This window comes from Chiloscyllium plagiosum, chromosome 3 (assembly GCF_004010195.1).
Source record: "Chiloscyllium plagiosum isolate BGI_BamShark_2017 chromosome 3, ASM401019v2, whole genome shotgun sequence".
NCBI lineage: Eukaryota > Metazoa > Chordata > Chondrichthyes > Orectolobiformes > Hemiscylliidae > Chiloscyllium > Chiloscyllium plagiosum.
The window spans coordinates 54,377,562-54,392,782 of record NC_057712.1 but is presented as its reverse complement, the minus strand read 5'-3'; the positions used below and the strand labels follow the sequence as shown (position 1 = coordinate 54,392,782).

Genomic DNA, 15,221 nt, shown 5'->3' with positions numbered 1-15,221 from the left:
CCCATTTTCCCACATTTGGCGCATAGCCTTGTATGCTGAGGAGTTTTAGGTGTTCGTTATAATGATTCCCAATTCTATGACCATCTCAGGCAGTGAGTTCCAGATAGTCATCACTCTACGGGCGAAAACATTCTTCTTTAAATCCCATCTAAACCTCATGCCCTTTACCTAAAATCTAAGCTCCCTGATGATTGATCTCTTTAGATTTTTTCCTATCTATCCAATGTATGCCTCTCATAATTTTGTACACCTCAATCAGGTCATCCTCAGCCTTTTCTGCCCTATGGAAAATAACCCCTTCCTATCTGGTTTCTCCACATTGATGAAATACTCCAGCCCATTCATAGTGAATTTCCTCCGCAACCTCCCTAGAATAATCACATCCTTCTGATAGCATGGTGACCAGAACTGCACACAGTACTACAGCCTAATGCCAAACTAACATCATAGTCTCCTGGCTCTTGTATTACATACCTCAACTTATAAAAATAACAGTCCCTTCTTTGCCAACTTATTCACCAGTCTTGTTGTCTTCAAAGATTTATGTGCATGCACACCAAGATTCCTCTAATCACCTATATTTCCTGGAGTCTGGATTAGTGGTGCTGGAAGAGCACAGCAGTTCAGGCAGCATCCAAAGAGCCTGGAGTCATACCATTCATTGTGCATTTCCTCGCTTTGCTAGTCCTCCCAAAATGCAACATCTCACACATTTCAGAGTTAAATTCTATTTACCATTGTTCAGCCTCTCTGACCAGCTCACTACATCGTTTTCTAGTCTAAGACTTTTCTGTTTGTGATTTACCACACAACCAATTTTTGTGCCATCCACGAACTTACTGATCATACCAACTACATTCATGTTTAGATCATTAATGTACACTACAATTAGCAAAGAACCCAGCACCAAACTCTGTGGTATGTCACTAGACACAAGCTTCCAGTCATAAAAAATAACCTTCAATCGTCATCCTCCTCCTCCTTCCACTAAACCAATATTAGATCCAATTTATCAAAATTTACCTGGACCCCATGGGCTCTTACCTTCTTGCCTAGTGTCCCATGCAAGGCTTTCTCAAAGCACTGACTGAACTCCATGTAGATACATCAACTGGTCTACCCTCATCTACACATCGAGACATGAACCCCCTCACAAAGCCAAACTGAGCACTCTTGATTAATCTCTCTCACTCCAAGTGGAGATTAATTATGTCCTCAGGACTTTTACACTTACTAGCCTGGTTCATCCTTACCAGCCTTCTTGAGTAATGGTACCGCATTAGTTGTTCCTTCAGTCCTCTGGCAAGTCTCCTCTGGCCAGAAAGGATTTTAAAATTAATGTCAGGACCATTACAATTTCCTCCCAAAGCAGCTAGAGATAAATTTAATTTGGGTCAGAGATCTTTTCCAAATGTAAAACTCCTAAAACATCTATCTCAATTGTAATTTTGTTTGAGAATATCACAAGCCCCCTCTCTGATTTCCATCTGTACTTGGTCTTTTTCTATAGTGAATACAGTTGCACTGTACTCATCTACATCTTCCAGCTCCACACACAATTTGCCACTTTGATCCCTAATGGGTTCTACTCCTTCTATGTTCATTGTCTTGCCCCAAATAAACTTATAATATATATGCCTTTGGATTTACTTTTATTTTATCTGCCAGTGTTTTTTTATGCCCTATCTTTGAGTTACTTTTTTTAAAAAAAATCCCCTGAACTTTCTATATGTGTCGATGGCTTCTGGTATCTTGAGGCGCAGTATCTACTATACATTTCCCTTTGTTGCCTTTTCCAATCCTGTGTATTCCTTAATATCCAGGGTTCTCTGTATTTGTCCACTTTTTTGGGAACATGATGCTCCTCTAATCTCACTGTTTCCCAAATGAAAGACTCCTACTGCTCTGACATAGACTTTTAGAACATAGAACATAGAACAATACAGAGCAGAACAGGCCCTTCGGCCCTCGATGTTGCGCCGACCTGTGGACTTTTCTCAGCTCGTCCCCCTCCACTATCCCAAAATCATCCATGTGCTTATCTAAGGATTGTTTAAATCTCCCTAATGTGGCTGAGTTGACTACCTTAGCAAGTACGGCATTCCACGCCCTTACCACTCTCTGTGTAAAGAACTTTCCTCTGACATCTGTCTTAAATTTATCACCCCTCAATTTGTAGTTTTGCCCTCTTGTACAAGCTGACGTCATCATCCTAGGAAAAAGTCTTTCCCCGTCTACCCCATCTAATCCTTTGATCATCTTGTATGCCTCTATCAAATCCCCCCTTAGCCTTCTTCTTTCTAATGAGAAAAGACCCAATTCTCTCGGCCTTTCCTCATAAGACCTTCCCTCCAGACCAGGCAACATCCTAGTAAATCTCCTCTGAACCTTTTCCAATGCTTCCACATCCTATTTGTAATGGTGCGACCAGAACTGTACACAATATTCCAAGTGTGGCCGCACTAGTGTTTTGTATAGTTGCAGCATGATATTGTGGTTCCGGAACTCAATCCCTCTACCAATGAAACCTAACACAATGTATGCCTTCTTAACAGCACTATCCATCTGGGTGGCAACTTTCAGGGATCTATGGACATGGACTCCAAGATCTCTCTGCACACCCACACTACCAAGAATCTTTCCATTGACCAAGTACTCTGCCATCCTGTTATTCTTCCCAAAGTGCATCACCTCATATTTAGCTGCATTGAACTTCATTTTCCACCTCTCAGCCCAATTTTGCAGTTTATCCAAATCCCCCTGCAACCTGTAACATTCTTCCAAACTGTCCACTACTTCACCGACTTTAGTGTCGTCTGCAAATTTACTAATCCATCCACCTATGCCTAAGTCTAAGTCATAAAAATGACAAACAGCAGTAGTCCCAAAACAGATCGTTGTGGAACATCGCTAGTAGCTGGACTCCAGACTGAATATTTTCCATCAACCACCACTCGCTGCCTTCTTTCAGAAAGCCAGTTTCTAATCCAAACTGCTAAACCACACTCAATTCCATGCCTCTGCATTTTCTCCAACAGCCTACCATGTAGAACCTTATCAAAGGCTTTACTGAAGTCCAAGTATACCATGTCAACTGCCCTACCCTCATCTACATGCTTGGTCACCTTCTCAAAAAACACAATGAGGTTTGTGAGACATGACCTGCCCTTGATGAAACCATTTTGACTATCTGAAATCAAATTGTTGCTAGCTAGATGATTATAAATCTTATCTCTTATAATCCTTTCCAAAACCTTTCCTACAACAGAAGTAAGGCTCACTGGTCTATAATTACCTGAGTCATCTCTGCTGCCCTTTTTGATCAAGGGCACAACATTTGCAATCCTCCAGTCCTCAGGTATTAAACCCGTAGACAATGACGACTCAAATATCAAAGCCAAAGGCTCTGCTTTCTCCTCCCTAGCTTCCTAGAGAATCCGCGGATAAATCCCATCCGGCCCAGGGGACTTGTTTACTTTCACTTGTCTACTTTTCTACATGTAGCTACTCCGTCCCATTTGGCTAGATTTTGTTTTATTATGTCAAAGTCAACCTAGACCAAATTCAGAACCTTCATTTCTGGTCCATTTTGACTTTTCTATGACTACCTTAAATCCTACTAACATCATCTCCCACTGACATACCTGCCACGATAAAATAACAAAAGATGTAAACAAGAGAGAGAGTATAGATGCAATAATTGGATTTTGGGAGAGGTTATAATAACTTAACTCATCAAAAGTATTGGAGAAAATTTGGAGGCCTGGCACTGGGAGTTGTATGCTGAAGTAGGATTAATTAGAACTGGAGGACAAAAGTCAGAGCATTTGGGTGAATGGGAAGTATTCTGGATTGGATGATTCATGTTTCACAGGGCTTGGTGTTGAAATTTAATTCTTTAACATTTCTGCAAACCATCTGGAAGACAGTACTGGAGGCTTCATCTCAAAGTATGTTGATGACGCCAAACTAACATGAACTGTTAAGGTAGTGCAGGGTAAAGACAAATTACAGATAAATCTATACTGCTTGACAGGTGAGGAAATTATTGTCAGATATGGTTTAGTACTACAAAGAATGAGCATTTATACTACATATGTATTCTAAGTTACTTAAATTACAGCAGTAATGAGGAATAAAAAAAGGAAAAAGAAAAACCAAGTAAAATCAACAAGTGATCGAAAAAAGGTTAAACTGTCGTGCTAAACAGGTAATAAAAGAAACTTAAATTATCCAGATTTCTGCTACTGGTGCCAGTTATTTTGCGTTGGTTACAGGTTGTGAATTAAGCCATGACTCAAGAATTAAAATTAAACTTCAGCAAAATTTGGTATAACATCCTTGATGGTGAGGACAACTTCATTCTTGTTCAAATTCTGAATATCACAAAATGCAATAAGCAGCATATTTTTGCTTAGAATCCAACTTTTCTTCCATTCTAAAATATATACCAGATACCTTCTAGTGGAAAATGAGTATTTCAACTCAACCTTTGGAGAAACCTTTTCTCATTATGATTTAACAAGAATAACATGCATCATGTTTCATATATGTAAAGAAGATTATATTTGTACCACTTGACACCATTTTAAAGTGAAGCAAAACTTACATTTTCGTTATCAAAGTAAAGTTTTTCATTTCCACCAGATCCCTGCCAGGCAACCTAAAACAAATCAGAAGTTATAAACATTTTCTCTAGAAATGAGATTAACAAATAATTAACAAATGCATTCCAATGACAGGATTTATAGGTTGCAGGTATGACACATGACAGAAATTGAACAAAATCACATCTTGGAATCACCACATGCAATATCATGGTTGGATTTATCAGCTTTCTAAGAACAGGCTGGGAAGTTATGGTCCTGTAATCAATGAGGGAATGTAAGATTAGGGGTTGGAATACCTATCACTTGCAGGCACCTTGGTATTTCATTAGCAGTTCAGAAAGTGGAAGATAGCCATTCCATCCACACATCTACTAAGCAATATAAGTGCCCAGTTAAGGGCCTCTTTCCATTGCCATTGGCATTTGCCACTTGCAAACAGTCCTCCACTTTGCAAGATGTCCTCACAAAGGGTTTGATGGCGGTCTTCCCAAATGAGCCACTGGAGAGGCCACCAAGCATTAATCACAGAATCCCTGCAGCATGGAAGCAGGCCATTTGGCCCATCCACTCCACATCAACCCTCCAAAGAGCATCCCACGCAGACCTACCCCCATAGCTGCCCTATCCCTATAACCCTGTATTTCCTATGACCAATCTATATAGTCTACACATCCCTGGACACTGTGGCCAATTTAGCATGGCCAATCTACATACACTGCACATCTTCAGAGGGGGGTGGAAACCGGAGCAGCCAGAGGAAACCCAAGCAAACACGGGGAGAACATGCAAACTCCACATAGTCACCTGACTGTGGAATTGAACCCAAGTCCCTGGCATCCGTTAACCAGTGAGCCACCACGCCACCCCAATTAACGGAGGCCACCCCGTATTAATAGCCTTACCATGGCAAGCCTTTGCCCATCTGTGCCAACAAATTTCTGCCTCCATCTCCTTCTTCCCTGACCAATGACATCTCCCAGGCTGGTTGTGCCTTACTGCCCAAGCTATCCACCTAGTTGCAAGGATACAGGGAGCAGCCCTCGCAGTGCAGCTGAGACAGAACAGCTGTCAGCTCTGATTGCTTGACAGGTCTTGAAGGTGGACTAAAAATAACTCGTTGCTGAATGGGTTTAGAATTAAGCTAGGGACGTCCCAAGTTGTTAACATGAACTCACTATTGAAACTCCCATTGCCTTGACTAAACTCAGTCATTTGTGTGCAAATAGTGAACAGCTTTATATGAAATTCCAATTTAAAGTAAAATTAAACACAGTAAATGCCTTATTTGACAAAGCGTACAGAGGAATTTTATATCCAGCAATCATTCATATGCTGTTATTGGAACACATAATTGCAAAACTAAACTAAAAAGTAATGCATATTTTTTATTATTTCACTTTTTGCCTATTGCATCATTCCAAAGAAGATACAGTGGACTAGTGCTCTGTTCAATGCTATTCTCGTGCTGATTGCCATAATGCACACAGAAATCTCTAAAGTTAGGTCAGCTTCCTTTCAAACAGGTATTTCAGCTAAAATTACACACCTAGACATGTAGAAAATACACAGAAATTAATCAATTCCTACTACTTTGAGATATAATCCATTAGTATGTCACTTAGCTATCTCATCATAAACATGAAAAGCATCTTATTTCTTTTTCTAATAATAAAACCATACTTTAAAGTTATTTTTGTTACACTAGTGTAAATAAGAAAGTTGAAATCAGCCGGAGTTGCCAACCGCTATTTCAGAGAAGAGAGCCAGCTATTGTTAAATATCCTGGTAGCACCATCTAGCCTTACACAGATCATTAACAAAGGGCTGCTGGTTCCTACAGGACTGCAACCAAGCATCGAGATTGTCAAGAATAGGGTTAAAAATGTGGAAGACAAATGAAAGGCAACTCAGGGCAGGGCTTATACACTTAATGGTAAGATCCTGGGGAGTGTTGCTGAACAAAGAGACCTCGGAATGCAGGCTCACAGTTCCTTGAAAGTGGAGTCGCAGGTAGATAGAATAGCGAGGCAGGCGCTTGATATACTTGCCTTTACTGGCCAGTGCATTAAGCATAGGAGTCAGGATGTCATGTTGCGGTTGTACAGGGCATTGGTTTGGCCACTTTTGGAATACTGCATCAATTCTGGTCTCCCTGCTATAGGAAGGATGTTGTGAAACTTGAAAGGGTTCAGAAAAGATTTACAAGGGTGTTGCCAGGACGTTAGAGAGACTGAATAGTCTGTGGCTATTTTCCCCTGAGCATTAAAGGCTGAGGGGTGATCTTACAGAGGTTCATAAAATCATGAGAGGCATGAATAGGGTAAATAGCCAACATCTTTTCCCAGGGTTGGGAGAGTCCAAATATCGAGGGAATTGGTTTAATGTAAGAGAGGAAAGATTTAAAAGAGACCTAAGGAGCAACTTTTTCATGCAGTGATGGTGCATGTATGGAATGAGCTGCCAGAAGTGCTGGAGGAGAAAGTGAGGGCTGCAGATGCTGGAGATCAGAGCTGAAAATGTGTTGCTGGAAAAGCGCAGCAGGTCAGGCAGCATTCAAGGAACAGGAGAATCAACATTTCGGGCATAAGCCCTTCTTCAGAAGTGCTGGAGGCTGGTACAATTACAACATTTAAAAGGCTGGATGGGTATATGAATAAGAAGGATTTAGATGGATATGGGCCAAATGCTGGCAAGTGGGACTAGATTTATTTAGGATATCTGGTTGGCATGGACGAGTTGGACTAAAAGGTCTGTTTCCATGCTGTCTATCTGTATGTCTCTAAAAATAAAATGAGACAGACAAGACCTTCTCTAATGAATCACAAGTCACAGAAGTGCATTTCACTAATACATCTGAGAAATAGCCATTTATCCAGGGTCATCAACATGCTCAGGCACATTCCATGTGCAACCACACATGCAATGCAGGTTTCAGATAGATACTGGAGCTTAAATAAACATAGAGCAGATCTCTCAGCTATGAACCTAATCATCCTGAAGAGAGGAAAAGTACCTCAATCCCAGTTTATTCTTCATGTGTACGAGAACAATAATAGGTGACTAATGCAGATTGAAAGAAATGGAATATATTCTTTCAAGCTGTAAAAAGGAGTTGCCAAATATTCCTCCCAAAGCTGATGTTTAAACACACATTACCTCACTAAGCTTGTTGGTTGCCAAGTCTCCTAGAAGTAGTGTGTCAGTGCTATGAGCCACCAAGTAGCGATCTTTTCCCATGATCTTCACTTCATCAATTTCATACCCATAGTGAGACTTCAACACCACTCTGGTACCAGTTGATAAGTTCCTTACGATAACCTAATTGGAGAAGAAATAAAACAAAGTCTATTCCTACTTTCTTTTATTTGGTTAACTTATGAATTATTTCAAATGAATAGCATTTTGACATCAAAGAAACAAAATGTAATTCACTTTATACAATTTATAAGGACATTAAATCACTTAAAAGTCATTATTGTAAGACTTGTCGTCTGCACCATGCAAGGTAATACTTTAGGATGCAATATAGTCAGAGTCATACATTATGGAAACAGAATCTTCATTCCAACCAGTCCATTTTGAACATAATCCCAAACTAAACTAGTCCCACCTGCCTTCTCCTAGTCTGTATCCCTCCAAACCTTTCCTACTCGTGTACTTATCCAAATGTCTTTGGATAAGTACCCACATCTACCACTTCCTCACGAAGCTCATTCCACAAACGAACCACCCTCTGTGTAAAAGATTTGCCCCTCATGACTTCTTTAAATCTCTCACCTTAAAAATGTGCCCCCTAGTCTTGAAATTCCCCATCCTAGGGAAAAGACAATTACCATTAACTCTACTTATACTCATTATTTTCTAAACCTCAATAAGGTCACCTCTCCACCTCCTACACTCCAGTGAAAAAAATCTCAACCTATCCAGCCTTTCTTTATAACTCAAACCTTCCATATCCAGCAATATCCTGATAAATTTCTTCGGAACCCTCTTCAGCTTAGTAATATCCTTGCTCTGGGTGGGTGACCAGAACTGGACATAGTATTCCAGAAGAGGACTCACCAATGGATTATACAACCTCAACATGACTTCTTAATTCCTTTCGAGTCAAAACGTGTGGCACTGAAATAGCACAGCTGGTCAGACATCATCTGAGCTTTCAAACTCCTATACTCAAATGACTTACTAAATCATAAGAGGGAGGGAGAAAGAAAAGGAGAAGAAATGAGAGGTGAAGTAACTCCACAGAGGCTGATATCCTGTCACCAAGTCACCTTTATTTACATGTGTAAAGCCCTTGATACTGATCCAGCTCAGTCAGAACCAGCTCTCAGAGTAATTGAATGTCTGACATCACTTTTTTTAATCTCACAGCCAGGGCTCCCTGATTGGATCAGATTAACAGCCCCAATCAGGGAACTCATAGTCTATGAGGACCATCTGGCTGAGCTTGTTATACATCATTCTCCCTCTGAGTCCGAGGTCATCGATCAGTTCACTTTCTTGTAGCTCCTCCTGGGGTGTTGTAACACCGGGCCAGATACTTCTGACACTGCCTTGAATGTGGGCAGCATATAACGCACAGTAGCTCACTGCTTGTGCCCGGAATGTCTTCGAAGAAAATAATTTTATTCTTCAGGCAGCAAAGATATCAAAGCAGCGACATCTGCTGTGTCCATCTCAGATTCTGAGGCATCTGCAATGCTTGATGGAGAAGGCAAACCCACAGGTTCCACCAGCCATTCTAACTGTTCTGAGGATTTAGGCCTGTTTTGCTCCTCCCTCATTTGCAAGTTTTCAGCTTTCATATGGTCCATGTGTTTGTTCAGGACTATTGTACCTTTCAGAACTTGTTACATTACTGAACCTGACCTCGCAATGACCATGCCTCTGAGCCAGGCAGGGCCATTCCCATGGTTCCAAAACAAAACTTCATCCCCTGTAATAAACTGTCTCTCTCAATTAGTGGAGTCTTGTGTCAGGCATTAGTATTCCTGATGCTGTTTCACCCTCCCTCCCAAGTCAGGGAAGAGGAGATTCAACATGGAGGACTTCCAAAATGAAGGTGTTGACTTCCAAAATGAAGGAATCTTCTTCCTGTTAGCAATTCTGCTGGAGCTATCCCTGTAGTTGCATGAGGGGTGACCCTATAATCAAACAGGAACTAGGACAGTTTGGTGGCTATTAAAGTGGTAGGCTGTTTCTTTAACACTGGCTTCAAAGTTTGAACTGCTCTTTCTGCCAAACCATTCAATGTTGGATGGATGGAGTTGTCCTTATATATCGAATACCACTCGACTTTAGGAAATACTCAAATTCTCTCCTCGTAAAAACTGGCCTGTTATCTGTGACCAACACTTCTGGGAATCTGTACTGCAAAAGATAGGTGCAGTTTTTCTATTGTCGTTCTATGTTTGACGAATTAACTCTATGCATTTCCAGTCACTTTGAGTTGGCGTCCACAATGACCAAGAACATTGAGCTCATGAAAGGAGCTCAAGTCAATGCGCAAGCAAGTCCAAGGTTTACCAGGCCATCCCCATAAATGTGGGGGTGCTGCAGGTCGTAATTTTTGTCTTTGTTGACACTCTGGGCATTTCCCCACCAATGTGGCTCTCTCTGCATCTGATGCTGGCAACCAGGCATAACTTCTCGCCAACACCTTCATTTTGGAAACCTCTGAATGACACTGGTGGAGTTCAGCCAGTATCTGGCGGCAACATTTGTTCGGTACAATCATTCTTCCTCCCCATTATCACATACCATCTTCTACTTTGATCTGGTCTCTACGGGTCCAAAAAAGGTTTCGATTCTGGTTGTGATAGTACTTTGGTATCCCCCATCACCATTAGTTGTTTCAGTTTTGCCAGGACCAGATCTTTCTGCTTCCAAAGTCTGATGTTGTCGGCTGTGCCTGAAAGTGTGCCCAGAAAATTTTAAACCATGACAAGTTCTTCCAGTGGTGGTGCATCTGCCAGCAGGAAGTGCTCAATGTATTCATAGTTGCTACTTGACCTCGCAGGTGGTGTTCTAACCTGTAATTATACGCACTTAGTTTTAGAGCCCACTGCTGAATTCAGCCTGAAGCTATGGGTGGCACTGCCTTGTCCTCTTTAAGTAGACTAGCAGGGTTTTTGGGCCATTATTATTATAAATTTACATCCATAAGGATATTGGTGAAACTTCCTGACTCCAAATATGACCACCAAATGTTTCTTCTCTATCTAGATACATTTACGCTCTGCGTTAGCCAAAGTCTTGGATGTATACACAATTGGCGCTCCTCGCCATTGGGCCATCTATGAGTTAATACAATTCCCGATGCCAAATGGGGAGGCATCACGTGTCAATACAGACCACTCTGGGATCATAGCATCCCAACACTTCCCTAAAAGCTATGGGTTGGCTACATGACCATTTCCAAGGCTGACTCTTTTTGAGAGTTGATGCAAAGGTGTCAGGATGGAGGCCATTTTATGTATGAGCTTTCTATAATAATTGACCAACCCAAGGAAAGCCCTAAGCTCCAGTATAAACGTGGGAACTCGGGAACCTTTGATCACCCTCACTTTATCCTCCAACTGGCGTAAACCATTCTTGTTGACTGTCACCCAAGTAGATCACTTAGGGTACTGAAAAACATATTCTTTCCTTCTTAGGCATACTCCTGCAAGGGAGAAATGTCTAAGGGCTATGTCCAAGTTCTCCAAGTGATTGTTATTGGTCTTCCCTATTATTAGCATGTCATCTACATAAATGGTGACTTGGGGTAGACTTTGTAAAATGTTCTCTATCGTCCACTGAAAAATTGCACAAGCTGGTATAGATTTAGGGTGAGAGGGGAAAGATATAAAAGAAACTTAAGGGGCAACTTTTTCACTCAGAGGATGGCATGTGTATGGAATGAACTGCCAGAGGAAGTAGTGAAGGCTGGTTCAATTGCAACATTTAAAAGGCAACTGGATGGGTATATGAATAGGAAGGGTTTGGAGGGATATGGGCCAGGTGCTGTCAGGTGGGAGTAGCTGTACATCTTTATGACTCTATGATTTTATGATGATACCCCAAATGGCTGTCCCCTATATTGGTACAAACCCCAATGGGTATTAATTGTAGCATACTTTGGGAATCCTCATCCAATCGCAACTGCAAGTACGCATGGCTCAATTCTAGTTTTGTGAAGGACAGCCCTCCTGCCAGCTTTGTGTATAAATCCTTTATGCAAAGGATTAGGTATTTTTACAGGTGCGAAAAGTGGTTTACCATTTATTTAATATCCCCACCAAGGCACTGAGTGGGCCTTAGAGAACTGTGGAGTTGCTTCCTGGTCAAAATGCAAAATGGCCTTGGCTCCTTTTATAGTTCCTAGACATTCCTGAAAAAGCTTCCAGGTGCTTAATTGGGATTTCGCTCAGGCAGCAATTTTCTAATTGAAAAATATCAAGCTATTCTAGATGAATTGTTCTCAATCAATTTTGCACCATCAATTTTGGGCCTGAGTCTTTTATGACAATCAGTAGTAACTGAACCAGCTGCTTCTCATAAGAGACCGGGACCAAAGTTATATCCTTAATCTATAAAGGTTCACCATTTAGAGTCTCATTCTGGATCAGTGGTGCTGGAAGAGCACAGCAATTCAGGCAGCATCCGAGGACAGGCAAAATTGACGTTTCGGGCAAAAGCTCTTCATCAGGAATAAAGGCAGAGAGCCTGAAGCGTGGAGAGATAAGCTAGAGGAGGGTGGGAGTGGGGATAGAGTAGCATAGAGTACAATAGGTCAGTGGGGGAGGAGGTGAAGGTGATAGGTCAGGGAGGAGAGGGTGGAGTGGATAGGTGGAAAAGGAGCTAGGCAGGTCGGACAAGTCCGGACAGGTCAAGGGGACAGTATGGAGCTGGAAGTTTGAAACTAGGATGAGGTGGGGGAAGGGCAAATGACCAAGCTGCATGGAGGTCCTGGGCCTCCTTCACCACCGCTCCCTCACCACCAGACGTCTGGAGGAAGAACGCCCCATCTTCCGCCTCGGAACACTTCAACCCCAGGGCATCAATGTGGACTTCAACTGCTTCCTCATTTCCCCTTCCCCCACCTCATCCTAGTTTCAAACTTCCAGCTCCACACTGTCCCCTTGACCTGTCCGGTCTTGTCCGACCTGCCTAGCTCCTTTTCCACCTTTCCACTCCACCCTCTCCTCCCTGACCTATCACCTTCATCTCCTCCCCCACTGACCTATTGTACTCTATGCTACTCTATCCCCACCCCCACCCTTCTCTAGCTTATCTCTCCACGCTTCAGGCTCTCTGCCTTTATTCCTGATGAAGGGCTTTTGCCCGAAACGTCGATTTTGCCTGTCCTCGGATGCTGCCTGAATTGCTGTGCTCTTCCAGCACCACTGATCCAGAATCTGGTTTCCAGCATCTGCAGTCATTGTTTTTACCTCATTTAGAGTCTCAGTCTAGCCAAAATCTTGCACAAACTTAGGGTTGGAGTCCCAAGTGAATTTTGTTAAAGACTGGCTCTGTGACCATTAAAATGGCCTATCTCAACCTCCATTAGAACTGGGTAACCATTTACCCAAATATCTATTTTGATTGGTTCTGATTCGGGAGTAGCGAAGCAATTTAACTGTTCCAAAACACACATAGATGGACTTTCCAGGATGTGCACTCTCCTGGATACCCACCTACGAGCTTTTTTATTCAATTTAGGTCCAGTAGGATTGCTTTGCTGTCTTGAGTCCACATACTGGCAGCAACTACAATGGTTGACTGGCTCAGATCCTCAAGAAAATTTTAACAATGTGACTAGGCTTGGCTTTGTTTTGGGGTTTTGTTTTGGGCTTACATGGAGTGCCTCTGTTCAGGATGTGTCCTGAGTGAGGCCGTGCAATTGTCTTCACTCAAGTGGTGTTCCTCAAGCTCAGTCAGATTGGTGAGGCTGTCCAACTCCACTGGAATATTCTGCAACGCATATGTTCCACTTGCCGCATTTTCCAATGATAAAGCCGGTTTTAGTGCCTGTTTGAAATCTAGTTGGGCTTCAGCTGGTAAATACTTTTGCATGGTTACATCATTAATCCTACATATCAAACCTCAGCATCTCATTAAGGGTTATACCAAAATCACATGCCTCTGCCAGTCACCTGAACCTCATCAAAAATCCCGATACAGATTCCCTTGGCCCTCAAATTGCCAAGTAAAAGCAATAGTGTCTCAGAATTAGTGGAGCCTCAGATCATAATATTCCTTAACTAAATCTATCAACTCTTGAAAAGTATTAGTATCTGTTGCCTCAGGGAAAGTAAGGTTCCTAATAACCAGAAAGCTGTGGGTTCACAAGCTGCCAGGAGAATTACTCATTGCTTTTCATCTGCCCCAAAGGAATTTGTCCCTAAAAATCACATTCTTTCCACATACAGGGCCCAGTCTTCGGCAGCAAGGTCGAATGAACAGCATCATGTATGGAATACTTACTCCAACCCAAAGACAACTGTTGCGAGCAAATTTCTTCACTTCACTCTCAGCGCAACAGAAATAACTCCACAGAGGCCGGTATTCCATTACCAAGTCACCCTTTATTTACACATGGAAAGTCCTTGACAGAGATCCAGCTCCCTCAGAGCAACAGAATGTCTGACACTCCTGTTTTTGATGTTCGGTACAGAACTCACCCGCCCTGTGATTTAACTTAACATCAGCATATGTGGCAGCGGCGAAAATCAAATCCACGCCTCCTGAGAGATTACAGACTAAATCCAACACATTAGACTACTTGGCCATGCTACCAACTCTCCTATTTTTATCTGTCAGCAAGGAACAGGGAACTCACATTCTATGAGGTTCACGTGGCTGACCTTGTTACAATCACTATAGAAGGAAGGAAGGACAGAAACAAAAGAAAATCTATACCCAGCAAGCTCCCACAAATATCAATGTGATTTTGACCAGATAATTTTTCCTTGTGATACTGATTAAGGAATAAGTTTTGTTTAGAACACCAGGGACACCTCTTCTATTATTCTTCAAAATAATGCCTCAGATCCCTCAGAGGGAAGACAGGGTCTCTGTTGAACATTGCAAGACAACATCTCCAACTGTGCAGCACTTCTTTGTACTGCATTACAATATTTACTTAGATTTTTGTGTTCAACTTATTGAAACAGTGCTAACTATTAGACTGAACACTGACAAAATCTACATAAAAATCAAAATGTTTCAAGAATAGTCTTCCCCTTGCACTGTGTAAGGGGAGGACGCTTGGCTTATTAAATCTTGTAAAAACATAAATTTTGCCTTGAATATATCAGTAATGTAATATTTTTGTTATTCGTTCATAAAGACAAATTCCAAAAACTTACTCAATGTAGTGCACCACAAATAGTAAAATGAAAATACATCTTTGTTACCGACCTGGCTGAGGCCAACATATGTCATTTCAAATTTGTTCTTGTAAATTGATCTACGCAGACAGCAATCAAATTGTTCCACGCCTCCACAAAGTGTGCCCTGAAATTCAAATACACAGGGCATGCAAGATTTTCCTCTTCAATAGTTATAAGACAGATGCTAACTGTACTAAAGACGCATATTCATTTTTGTTCCTAAATTGAAGTA

At 41.7% G+C, this 15,221-nt stretch overlaps 1 protein-coding gene across 2 annotated transcripts in view; it reads right to left on the bottom strand.

Moving 5' to 3' along the window:
- Window positions 1-15,221, bottom strand: part of ift172 (intraflagellar transport 172) — a 279,132-nt gene that overhangs the window by 200,677 nt on the left and 63,234 nt on the right. Inside the window, exons 10-12 of one of the 2 annotated variants that reach the window (XM_043682226.1) lie at window positions 15,018-15,113; window positions 7,767-7,928; window positions 4,610-4,663 (exon numbers count right to left, since the gene is read on the bottom strand). In XM_043682226.1, coding sequence (XP_043538161.1) covers window positions 4,610-4,663; window positions 7,767-7,928; window positions 15,018-15,113 — 312 coding nt within the window. The remainder of the gene's footprint in view (window positions 1-4,609; window positions 4,664-7,766; window positions 7,929-15,017; window positions 15,114-15,221) is intronic. The other variant, XM_043682236.1, reaches the window with a different exon arrangement.